The sequence below is a fragment of the Rhamphochromis sp. 'chilingali' genome (genome assembly GCF_963969265.1).
Source record: "Rhamphochromis sp. 'chilingali' genome assembly, chromosome: 22".
Taxonomy (NCBI): domain Eukaryota; kingdom Metazoa; phylum Chordata; class Actinopteri; order Cichliformes; family Cichlidae; genus Rhamphochromis; species Rhamphochromis sp. 'chilingali'.
The window spans coordinates 27,443,367-27,455,244 of NC_137950.1; the positions used below are offsets into that span (position 1 = coordinate 27,443,367).

At 39.6% G+C, this 11,878-nt stretch overlaps 1 protein-coding gene across 2 annotated transcripts; it reads left to right on the forward strand.

Annotated features, from left to right (window-relative positions):
* Positions 1 to 1,647: 1,647 nt before the first annotated feature.
* On the forward strand, positions 1,648 to 9,190 carry arf2b (ARF GTPase 2b). Of its 2 annotated transcripts, XM_080872893.1 has the most exons (6): positions 1,702 to 1,784; positions 2,685 to 2,744; positions 2,883 to 3,040; positions 3,839 to 3,949; positions 6,355 to 6,479; positions 8,615 to 9,190. In XM_080872893.1, exons 3-6 carry the CDS (start codon positions 2,893 to 2,895, stop codon positions 8,774 to 8,776), a joined length of 546 nt encoding a protein of 181 aa, XP_080729019.1. In that variant the 5' UTR covers positions 1,702 to 1,784; positions 2,685 to 2,744; positions 2,883 to 2,892; the 3' UTR covers positions 8,777 to 9,190. The 2 variants fall into 2 exon arrangements, with proteins under 2 accessions (XP_080729018.1, XP_080729019.1); XM_080872892.1 differs by lacking the exon at positions 2,685 to 2,744 and having other exon boundaries at positions 1,648 to 1,784.
* Positions 9,191 to 11,878: the final 2,688 nt, after the last annotated feature.

Genomic DNA, 11,878 nt, shown 5'->3' on the forward strand with positions numbered 1-11,878 from the left:
CTACAAAGTCCCATTTTTTAGTTATGTTACAAACCCTTTAAACTACGAATAAAAGATGCTCAATAATTTATTATTAGACTTTTTTTTAATGTATTGCTACTGTAAGGCCCACAAAGTGTAAAAAGATATATGCTTCAGAAAGTGTAGTTGACGTGGAAGTGCCTTAAATATACATTCTTTCTAATGACCAGCAGGGGGCGACTCCTTTGAATGCAAACACACTTCCTGAAGTTTTTCCTTCCTTGATCTGTGCCCTCAGTAAAGTCTTAGCTGGTTGTGCTATGTGCTTATGAGCACAGTCAGCTAATTTTAAGTCATACTGAAAAACAACATGAAGTTTCCTCTTTGGCTCATGACTTGTTAATCATAAGATGGCAATCGTTGGCCTGTGGTGTCCACTTTTTTCAAAATACCAAGATGGCAACAGTAAAAACAAAACACTCATCTTGAGTCACCAGCGCTTCACTAGCCAATGGGTGATTACGATGACTACACCCATCTTTTATATACAGTCTACAATAAGGCCTCACATTTCCAGCTTGGTGCTTGAGGAATGTGAAGCTTCTGAGTTTTCTTTAAACATTCCTCCAATAGCAAACACAGCCAATAATAATTGCAGACATCAGGTGCTGTTAACTGCTGACAAGTGTGATTAATTACCATTCTAAAAGTTAAACCATAAATGATTAAAGACAGTGGTTGTGAGACTTGCAGACAATGAATTTATTCATGATAGCCTGCAGCCTTGGACTAATCATATAATAGATAAATGCTAGCATTTCTGTGTCAGCAATTTGAATTAACACAATTAAAATAAGTCAGGATCTAAAAAGAAATGTCAGGATGTCTCTTCAATAGAGTCCACAGGAAGGATTTCACTGGTTCAAGTCTTCAAAAAAAATGCCATTAATCAGATTATGAAGAACGAGATGGACAGTAAGGCCTAAAAGTTGGGATCAGCCAGGATCTTGAGTCCCGGCATGGAAAAACGGGCCTCTAAACAAATAAATGTTAGAACTCTCCACCTCTCTCACACAATTGGAAAGAGTGCTGGAGAGGCCTTCGGTGACCCCAGTGATCACTAGGTTTTACTCAGAAAATGTGCTTAAAAGTAAAAGCAAATTAAACATCCATAAAGATGAAAAACGATCAAAAAGTAAATCAAAATGACCACAAGCAAACATAGAGGAAAAACAATAAACTAGAAACAGATTTTTCTAATGTTGTGTTTCTGTGTTTTGTTTTTTTGACTCCCTATAGTCCTTGTGTTTATGTGTGGATTTTTTTATTTATTGGTGTCTTTTTAGGGTTATTTATGTTTATTCATGGCCCCATGTACTTGTTGGGGATCTCATGGATCGTTTCCGCTTGACTTGTATGCTTTTTTGCATGTCTTTGTGGTTATTCATGTCATTTAATCGTTATTATCATTGTCTCTTTTGTGGCCAATTTCTGTTTCCCTGTAGTCATTTCTCGTCGATTAAAAAAGGGGAAAAAACAGAAAAACTATGAGGGCCCGGTTCTCAGTGTCTGAAACTTGAATAAACTTGTCTACGGCTCACTTCCTCGACATTTTGTACACTGTGCGCACAGGGCTCTGCCGACACGCTGATTGGACCGCGGCGTCATCTGGGCGGGTTATCCGTTACACCATGCGTGCTACGATTGGACGCGGTATGAGAGTGGGAAGTGCCCGTACGCCGGTGTCTCCCTGGTTGCGCAAGACGCCATTTTGGGGTGACAGTGAGAGATAACGGAAAGATCGAGAAGCTGTCGTTTTAAAGGTAATAACCCACATAAACTCGCTTGTGTTTTGCCTGTAACGCCATTTATTGTACGGCGATTGTCGCGCGGTACCAGCGATTCGATTTAGTTTCGCCTGAGCATGACGTCACGAGGTTCTTTCTCAACTGTGACGCGGCATTTAGCTAACGGCTGTTAGCTTAGCGAGCTACCGTGTATCAGCTCTTTTAATGTTCACGCCACAGAAACCAGGCCTCAGTTTTCCAGGTGGATTTCGTAGCAGGTCGTCGTTATATGTATTAATAATATATGCTGTAACCGGCAGTGGTCTTTAGACCGTTGACGAACGGTGTCGCCTGTTCGTCGCAAGTTAGCATATGCTAGGAAAACTAGCTATCTAGCTGAAGCATCCGCCCTTAGTGAAGCGAACTGTATCCTGTTTCGAGTGCTGGTAACCAGGTAAAGAGACCAGAAAACTTCAGACTTTTCACAGAAAATCTGCGCGTTCACATAGCAGAACGTTTCAGCCTTTATTGACACGTACTGATATGAACTTTAACATTAACTTAGCTTGACCTTATAGTTGAAAGCTAGCGTCTTGTGACGGCTCACTCGTACAGGAACATTATCCTAACCTGCTATTGCAGAGTTTTCTAGCTGGAACAGGCCTCTCTTATCTTTTCATCAGTTAGCTATTCGCTTTATCCATGGTTGTACAGCTTAGCCTCAGGATATGCGATTTTTCTGCTGTTAAATAATTGACACATAGGCAGTTTTAACACTTCTGTAGTGTAGAAGTTAATGGCTGATATGGACGGCCAGAGTTAGCTCTTAACTTAGAGTCGTAGACGAAAGCCTCAATCATTCGTTTGTGTAAACATTTAACTTGTTCTCCTCCGTGTGTCACACAATGTACCTCTTTTTTTCGACTAAATATACAGCTGTCATCGAACTGCTCTAATGTGGTGTGCCTCTACGAACTGACTAACGATAAAACGACGGTAAATCAGTCCAGATGTCAGCTGTTTTCTCTATGATACATTTTCCCTGTGTTCACTTCCTCTCACCATACTGCACTGAAACCGATTAACAGCAGACCTTACACTGTCTTAACCCTGTCTCTGTCTCTGCTTTGACAGCTTCATCACCATGGGGAATGTATTTGCAAGCTTATTCAAAGGCCTGTTTGGCAAAAAAGAGATGAGGATTCTAATGGTGGGGCTGGATGCGGCTGGAAAAACAACTATCCTATATAAACTCAAACTCGGAGAGATAGTCACCACCATTCCCACCATTGGTATGAACATTTACATCTATCACTCCAGTGTCATTGTAAAGAAGCTGTATTTTTAGACTGCTATGAGAAGATTGTAAGTTGTTAGTTATTTCCCATTGTTATTTGAGAGGACAAAAAAAATCCTGTTCAGCAGATCTTCAGGTCTTTTAAACATTTGACTGTTAATTTGTTTTAATTACTAGGGATACACTGTTACGGAACTTAGGGCTATGAATAATATATCTACTTTTTGTGTTTATTTTTATTTTTTTAATTGCAATTTACTTCTTACTTTGTTTCAGGGGAAGTAATTAAATCATAATTAAAATTAACTGATCTATTTTAAAGTCTTTAACCAGGAGTGATGTAATAAATATTGGCCACAAAGGCAGGTGAATGCCATTACCAGTCAACAGGGTGACCAATCATTTTGTAGCTTTAAGCAGTTATGGTAATTTTTGATTAGTGTGGTTTTTTTTTGGGGGTTTTTTTGCGAGGGTCCAAGTTTACTGTGTTTTGGTCTACAGCAGCCAGATGTTTCCTTATGTCCGATTTTTGGGACATTTCATTTTAACAATGGTTTAACAAAGAATAAGTGATAAAATGAGAGTAACTGAAGACCTTTTTTTGATTAAAATGCAGTCAGGAAATGTTGACTTTAAAAATAAAAAAGTCATATTAGGAACAAACAGTGGAAAAAAAAAATATGTAGAAATCTTTACCTGCGTGTAGTGTTTGCTATCGAGTGGTCCAAAGCCTTTTAGTGACTCATCTATGTTTCCTCTCCTTCTTTTTCTTTTTTTTTTTTCCTTTTTCCAGGTTTTAATGTTGAAACTGTAGAATACAAGAACATCAGCTTCACAGTTTGGGATGTGGGCGGTCAGGACAAAATCAGGCCGCTGTGGCGCCACTACTTCCAGAACACTCAAGGTGAGGTGAAAGGGGGTGTGCAGTGGCATTATCTTAGCTGGCAGTTGTGTCAGTGAGCATTACTGCCCGTAGGTGGCCTCGTTGTAGAGGATATTAAAGAGACCAATGACTCACATGCCATTGTTCCATTCTCAAAGGGCGTATTGTGTGACTCCTCTACTGTTTCCTGATGTGTAACTCATCAGAATGTATAGCCTATGCTGTCTTGTGTTTGCCAGTCATGATCCGGCTTGTAAGCAAACTTAAGTTGAACATTTTGTGGTATCTTTAATCTGCAGAAATTTATTGTGATTGAAGCCACCTTATTTGCTGCACTGCCATCAGTGCTCCTGTGGTTTCCCTGCATGCATTAGATGAACATCACCTTCCACATACTGAGCACCCAAGTGTGAAACTAAATGTGTCAATCATTTCAGTGATGATCTAAGACGCAGCATCATTTAACAAACAGCATGTCTGACTACAGAATTTTCTTCTACAGCAAACAAGGAAAGTTGTGTTTGGGTTAGAGTGCCGAGTATTGGTTAATGATTTCGTGATTAAGGTGACAGAAAATCTTTCTTTCCATCATTTTTCCAGGCAAAAAGATTAAGGCTCTATGCAAAATTAGGCCTGTGGACCATCTCAATCTAGTCTGTCCTTAATGGTCTAGCCTCTCCCCAAGAAATGTTAAAAACAAACAAACAAAAAAAAGTAAAAACACATGATACTTCATTTTTTTTATGATGACCTGTTATATCTTCACTCTAATGGTAAAGTTCTTAGCATGCAAGTGGCTTTTTTGACAATCTAACAGAAAATTCTGTTTAAAGTATGGCCCTGTTCTTACATTATCTAAGTCAGTATTGTCTTCTGGGGGCGTGGGGGGGGGAGCTGCCCATCACTGTTTTAGGTTTTTAACACTGACTGTTTTTACCCTGTAGAGACGTAATTTTCTCTGTCAAATGTGTCATGGTGCTGTGATGCCCTTAATGCTCAGACAAAGTTATTGTATTACAACTGAAATGCTTAGAATATCTAAAAATTGAAATTGTCTCTATCAGTTCTGTCAAAAACATAATGAAAATGGCCATTCTGAATTATAGCTTGATATCTTTATCCCGACATGAAGAGAAAGTCCAAACAGTGATAAATCTCAGTCAGGCCTCCACATTTATGACGTCTTTCTGTCCGAACATCGTGAGTTAAAATGAGTTTGTACAACTTTGTAATAATTAGTAAACATGAGTAGAAAGTTGCTGGTGGTGTTGTGTGAAATGTTCCCAAGTTACTGCTTCGCTGTTAGCTTCCTCTGCACTATGAAAAACAGAGAACTGAATAGTTCAGACCATATAGCGGATTTTTGTCTCTGATATCTGATCCAGGTTCTGTAGATAGAATTAACCCAATATCTAACCAAAATATCAGATTGGCGTTAACCTAAAAAATGCGTAATTATCTATCGCTTAAGGTAATAAAGAATCAACCCTCAAAGCCAAGAAAAACCAGCATTCCTGTTCTTGATCATGATCCCTCAGCTGAACACCAGCTGAGTCTCAAGAATCCTAAATTTCAGGCAAACTGACCAAATTAACAGCATCACTGTGTCTTGTAGATATTCCTTTCATTTTTGTGTCCTTCACATCTTCACAGAGTCTGTAATGTAACAGGTCAGTGAGGCTGCATACAGATTCTAGCTTCACAAACAAATAGTATCTCAGTTATAGACCGGAGCTGAGCATGTGATCACGTCGTCCCCTGTTACATGAATATAAAAACATCCTGTTTGTACATTCGGTGAGCTGTGGGTATGATGAAACATTTCCTCAAACAAGCTGGCATACAGATCAGGAAGTGTGCTTCAGCCATAGGACATCTAACAAAATGACCTCAGTTTTCTTGGCTTTGTCTTTATTTTTTGTGTTAAATTTGAAGCAGGAAAACATCATTCAACACTGTTGTACTTTCATCCATCCATTCGTGTCATGAAGCTTTTTTTTTTTATACGGTCATTAAACTGTCGGTTGTCTCAAAATACAGCTTTCACATGATCTATGACAACTGAAAATGATTTGGCAGCTTTAAGTCATAAATTAATCTGTACTGAACTTAACAAATGACTGATGTGTTTAACAGCTTCTGGATTTAATATATTCTCACAGTCAGCAGACCTGCAGCTGCCAAATCACAAATTATTACTCATACTTTTTTTTTTTTTTTTAATGCCCACTCTACTGTTTTGGGGATTAATAAATGGCCAGGAGAGCTGGTCCAGACTGAATTATTACTGGAACAGAGTCAGAGCTTTTTATCTGGGACAATAGAGCACGTATTGTAACCAGAATATAAATGAAGACATGTTTCTGCATTTTTTTTTTTTTTTTTTATGCTGTGTATTTTTTATTTTTTTATTTTTTTGTATGCAGGGCTCATCTTCGTGGTGGACAGCAACGACAGGGAGAGGGTGAACGAGGCGAGGGAGGAACTGTCCAGAATGCTTGCTGAGGACGAACTCAGAGACGCCGTGCTGCTTGTTTTTGCAAATAAACAGGTGAGTTTGCGTTTCAGACACACGTAGAGCCAAGAAAGGAAATGAGCCTCAAATTTACTTCTCAATTGGTTTGGATGAAAAAGCTTTCAGATATAAAGATCAAGACTTTATTTGTACAGGACCTTTCTTTAATTAAAAAAAAAAAAGAAGCCTCTGCTGGTTCAGAGGCAGAAATACAAGTATCAAAATGGTGTGAACTTCCACCTTAAATGTTTCCCTGTCGGGGATTTATATACTTTGAGATAGGACTGGGGAGCGTGTAGCTAGCCGTGTTAATGTGGGCAGGCAGAAATATCAGGCGGCCATATTGTGGGAGACAAAATCCATAAATTGGTGCATCCTGCTACTAACCTGAAGGTTGCTGGTTTGAGGCCCTGTACTTGACTCCTGGCAAAAATAAGCCAAAAACAATAACCTGACAAAACTAATATTTAAAAAACGAATGCAGTCCATATGTAGAAGCTATTTCATTTTTATTTTTTTACAATGAAGAACAGCTGTCACTGCAGGATCAACATCTGCACATTGATTCTCTATTCTGAAACCTGCCCTGCGGTAGGTCACATGTATTGAGAAGAAAAAGAAAGCATTGATTAGATAAGGAGCTTTGTTAAATGTTAGGCTGCTGTTGGGAAGCATTTAAGTAACAAAGTGTTGCAGGTTACCTTTGTGGTGGCCATCTTGTTTTCCCAGTAAAGAGGAAGCCTGCCTCAATTGCAGCTCTTTTATAGGCCAGTCTGTATTAAGAAGGTGTGTCTTGAGAGTATTTAAAGGGAGCAGGAAATGGATTGGGAGCCATTTTGAGAAGTTGCTGTCTGCATGTGCATGATGTTGGCAAGAGATAATAAAACAATTACTTTAATTAAAATAGAGTGAAGTCTGATGTTTCCCTCACCGCCCCTCACTGTGTAACAGCTGCTCATTCATTTTCTTTGTCAGAACTCTGTCAGTCAAGAAAAATGCAAATGATGATAAATCTCAGACAGATTTAATAGAAGTAACACCTTTTTTTTTCCTCCCTAAATGAACCGTGACTAAAACCGCTACAAACCACTTTGTTACTGATCTGTTGAAATCTTAAATGTGCTAACCAATAGACCTAACCACAGACATCAGTGACAGCGGAGAAAAACCAACAGGATATCGTCTCATCTACCTATCAGAACAGGTCATACGTTTGTTTCGGCAGGTTCCTCAGTTCATGTAGATTCCAATGTTCATCTGGTGTTTTGTGTCTGCATGCTCTGTGTCAAGTTCACACCTTTGAAGCTTGGCTGTGTTCAGTTAGCAGGGGGTTCTGTTCAAAATCTTGCAGAGAGGCTGTTGTTGGTCCGTCTTTGCAGACTTTCTGGTCTGTGTGCAGATTTTAGCACAGTATAAGTACAGGATGTGAGGGAACCAACAATTGATTAAATACAAAACTTTCCATTGCTTCTGGCAGGTGTGCACACTTTCATGAGGGTTTGAGCATGTTCAAGGCCTCAAAAATGGAATTCATTACTATTAATTATACTACTATAATAATACTATTAATAACGGCAGCATAATAAAACTTGTATTAATATAAAGTAGTGTATTAATAGATCCCTATAGTAAAATAATAAAATCCAAATGTAAATATTAATAGAAATATGAAACTTAAATCAGTATTACGACTACTACTAAGGATCATTCAGTAAATGAATAATAAATGAGCCTTAGCACATTCAGTGTTCAGGCTGTTGTGAAAACAACTCCCATGATCTGTCACCGCATTATGACATCACTAGATGTTTATTGGCCCCCACCATCATCTATTCTGGATAACCCTCCTCTCTGACTCTGAGAATGATAAAAATAAGATTATTTAATATCACCTGAAACAAATGACTTATACTCAAACTCAGCAGGAAAGTTTTACTGAGAGCCGATCCCCAAACACTTGTATTGGACTGGAAGTTTTTTTTTGTTCTCCCCTCAGCCACTGCTGTAGCCCCCTAGTGGCCATTAAAGAGAGTGCATGATTAAGGCACTTTCACATTGGCTGAATTGTTCAGAAGCTTTTCTACTGTTGATGGAAGCTTGTGGGATTTTTGGTTCAGATGGTTAAAAATGGTTAGAACTGCATCATAACTGGCTGTTTCCTCTCCCTCTAGGATCTCCCCAACGCCATGAACGCTGCAGAGATCACAGACAAGCTGGGCCTGCACGCCCTCCGCCAGCGCAGCTGGTACATCCAGGCCACCTGTGCCACCAGCGGAGACGGCTTGTATGAGGGCCTCGACTGGCTCTCCAACCAGCTGAAGAACCAGAAATGATCCATTCCAGCAGTTTTGAATTATTATTTTTTCGTTTGTTTGTTGTTTATTTTTTTTCTGTTTCGACACAGCGGCAGCACCGGATTCAGGCCCCCCTCTGCGCCCCTCTAACTCCTCTGCCCTGGCTCTTTCTTTCAACGCCTTCCTCCTGCTTTCTCTTCCTCCTCGTCCGTACTCTTGGGGCTCTAGCCTGTGCTGCTTGTGTGTGTGCGTGTGGCTGTGGGTGTGTATGCCTGTGTGGGTGTGAAGGCGTCTCTGTGTATGCTGGCTGGGATCGGGAGTAACCCTGGCGTGCCTTTTACACACCTCCTGTGGAATCAGCAGTCTGGTTTTCAAGCTCTCTCTCTCTCTCTCTCTCTCTCTCTCTCTCTCTCTCTCTCTCTCTCTCTCTCTCTCTCTCTCTCTCTCTCTCTCTCTCTCTCTCTCTCTCTCTCTCTCTCTCTCTCTCTCTCTCCATCCACCAAACTCAGTCTCTGCCCTGCTCGGCCTACCCCCCTCCTCACCTAATCTGTCTTGCACGCCCCCCCCCCCCCCCCCCCCCCCCCCCCCCACCATGACCCTGTTCTGCCCCGCCCTTACTCTTCAGAGGAAGCACGGTTTTCATACGGCAAAGAAAGAGCAAGGGTGCAACCCCCCACTCCTCCCTGTAGAATATATCTATGTTGACTAGAAATGCCCCCCTCCCTCCCACCTTCAGTGCTTAGGTGTTCATTTTAATCTGATTTTTGAGACCTCAAACCCACCAAGAGATTCAGTAAATTGCATCTTAACCTGTATCAGGTCGAAGCAAATGGAAAAAAAAAAACAAAAAATGGAAAATTTAAAAAAAAAAAAAAGTAAGAAAAGAGAAAATCCCATCCTTGATCATTCTGGTGTCATCTGAAAATCATGCTGTTTGTTTTATTAATATTATTATTATATTGGAATATAAAAGATTATTCTTAGCAATGGTTCTCCAGTGAACACTACCTTTCTCCCCTCCCACCACTAAGTGAGAGCGTGAAGCACAAAAGAAGAGAAAATTAAAAAATTAAACTCTACGAGAATATGCAATTCTTGACTTTGGGTTGCTGGCGTTTAAATCCTGGGATTAAATTAGGATTTTCCTTTTTCCTTTTTCTTTTTTTTTTTTTTTTTTGGAGATGACCTTCAGTGTTTCCATGCCAGATACAAGGTGTTGGACATTTCGCACACTTCAGACTGAGGCAGGTGTCCTAATACATTCACAGGCGTCACATGTTATTCCTTTAAAGAGATGTTACATTTTTTTTTCTGTAACTAGTTTTAGCATTTCTATTTGTACTTTGACTGCTGAACCAAATGCATTTGAGCAGTATGACAAATCCTGTATATGGAAGTAGAAAGTGCATCCTCGAGGGCCTCAGACGAGTTTTTTTCTTCTCACCAACGGTTGGCACATTTATTTTGAAAGTCTGAAAGCATCCAGCTGTGTGTGATTTTTTTTTTTTTTTTTTTTTTTTTTTTTTTTTTTTTTTCTCTCCTTCCTGGTCGGGATGAAGGATTGGCACCAAAAAAAAAACAAACCATGATAAAAAATAAAATAATGAAGGCTCTCTATAACTGTGAACGGTCCAGACGTCTGGGTGTTTACAGGCAGAAAGACCAACACAGTAAGTACTCTGTCGGAGGCTCGTCGGCGAGCTGGAAGGACTTGGTGGTAGACCTGTTGAGGGGAATGGGTGTGCAGTTAGCTGGTCGTCCTCAGTGTTGAACCATGGGGGTTAGAGCTGGCACTTCTGTCAAGAATGATTGTAAATCTGTAAGTTCCCCTATAAACTGTTTCTGTGGGGATTTCCTGAACACATTAATAAACATGATTTGATCCAACAGCTGTTGGAGAGGCTTTTTATTTTCTCATGTGTTACAGTAGTGGATCTTTGCATTAAACAAGGTTGTAATAATGATGCAATCCCTGTGAAAGTTCAGGCCTTAGATGGCGCCCAAATCTGGTCAGCTTTGTTTTTTTTGTCCACATGGTTCACAGTGTGGTGGTGCACACTACTAGTGTTTAACAAGCAGGAGATCCAGAGAAGGGATGCAAATCCCTTGGAATTTTTTTCTCCAGGAAGGGTGTTTGGTGGGTTTTTTGTTTTGTTTTTTAAATGTGGAGCTACTCAGATGACTTGCTCAACATTTTTCTGGTGGTTTTATGGGCACAATTATTCATTTCAAGTCATACTAAGTAAAAACAAAGCTCATTTTTTGAGTTATGCTGATTATTACAGTTAGGAGGATAAACCACACTATGCTCGATGGCTAACCTTTTCAGTTGTCATAAAGCGAGGAAATATCCATAGAGGCCAAAACCTTTTTGCAAACGAGTTTGTTTTTGCTGTCAAATTAAACGTTTTAATATGGGGTCTATGGAGGTAAGGATGAGTTGCAATGCAGGCAATCTATTCTCCAAAGTTAAATTTCACCTAATTTAAATATTTATGTAAAGTAGGAGTGATTGATATATTTTATCTAAAACATATGACTCTGCAAACTGAAGGTGATGTTATGCTGTCAAAATGTGTTGATGACTGTACAGAGGAGGGTTCCTGTCATTGATGCAAAATAAAGGAAACGCGTCTTAATATTAATTCATTCAGTTTGGCTCTCCTGGCTCTCCATATAGTAAAAACGTCTGTCTGCTGAAGTGGCTGCTGGCTGCAGAAACACTAACCAGGAAAAGAAAGATATACTAGGTTGTTTTCTCTTCAGGACAGCGTTTCTGTTCCTGTTGGGTTTACTCAGACGCACTTCTTAAAATTTTCTTTCGCCAGCACAAAGTCTGCGTTTGACTGAACTGTGGGAATTCTTAATCTATCAGGAAATAACAGCAAACCTTTCTAAAAGAGAAGAGAAAAAGATTTAATAAATGAAGTTGCTGCATTCATGATGTGAAATTACTGTGAAGGCACAGGTTTGCATAATTACCTTGCAGAGGCAGAAGTGTTTCCTTTAAGTTTAAACATGAATTTGTTTATGAAATTTTAACTTTGATTGTTGAATGTCTTCTTTAAACTGTTTCTTGCTCTGACAGCAGTCTGTAAAAATGTAACCAGGACTAAACTGCTGGTTAAACTTTGAACAGAA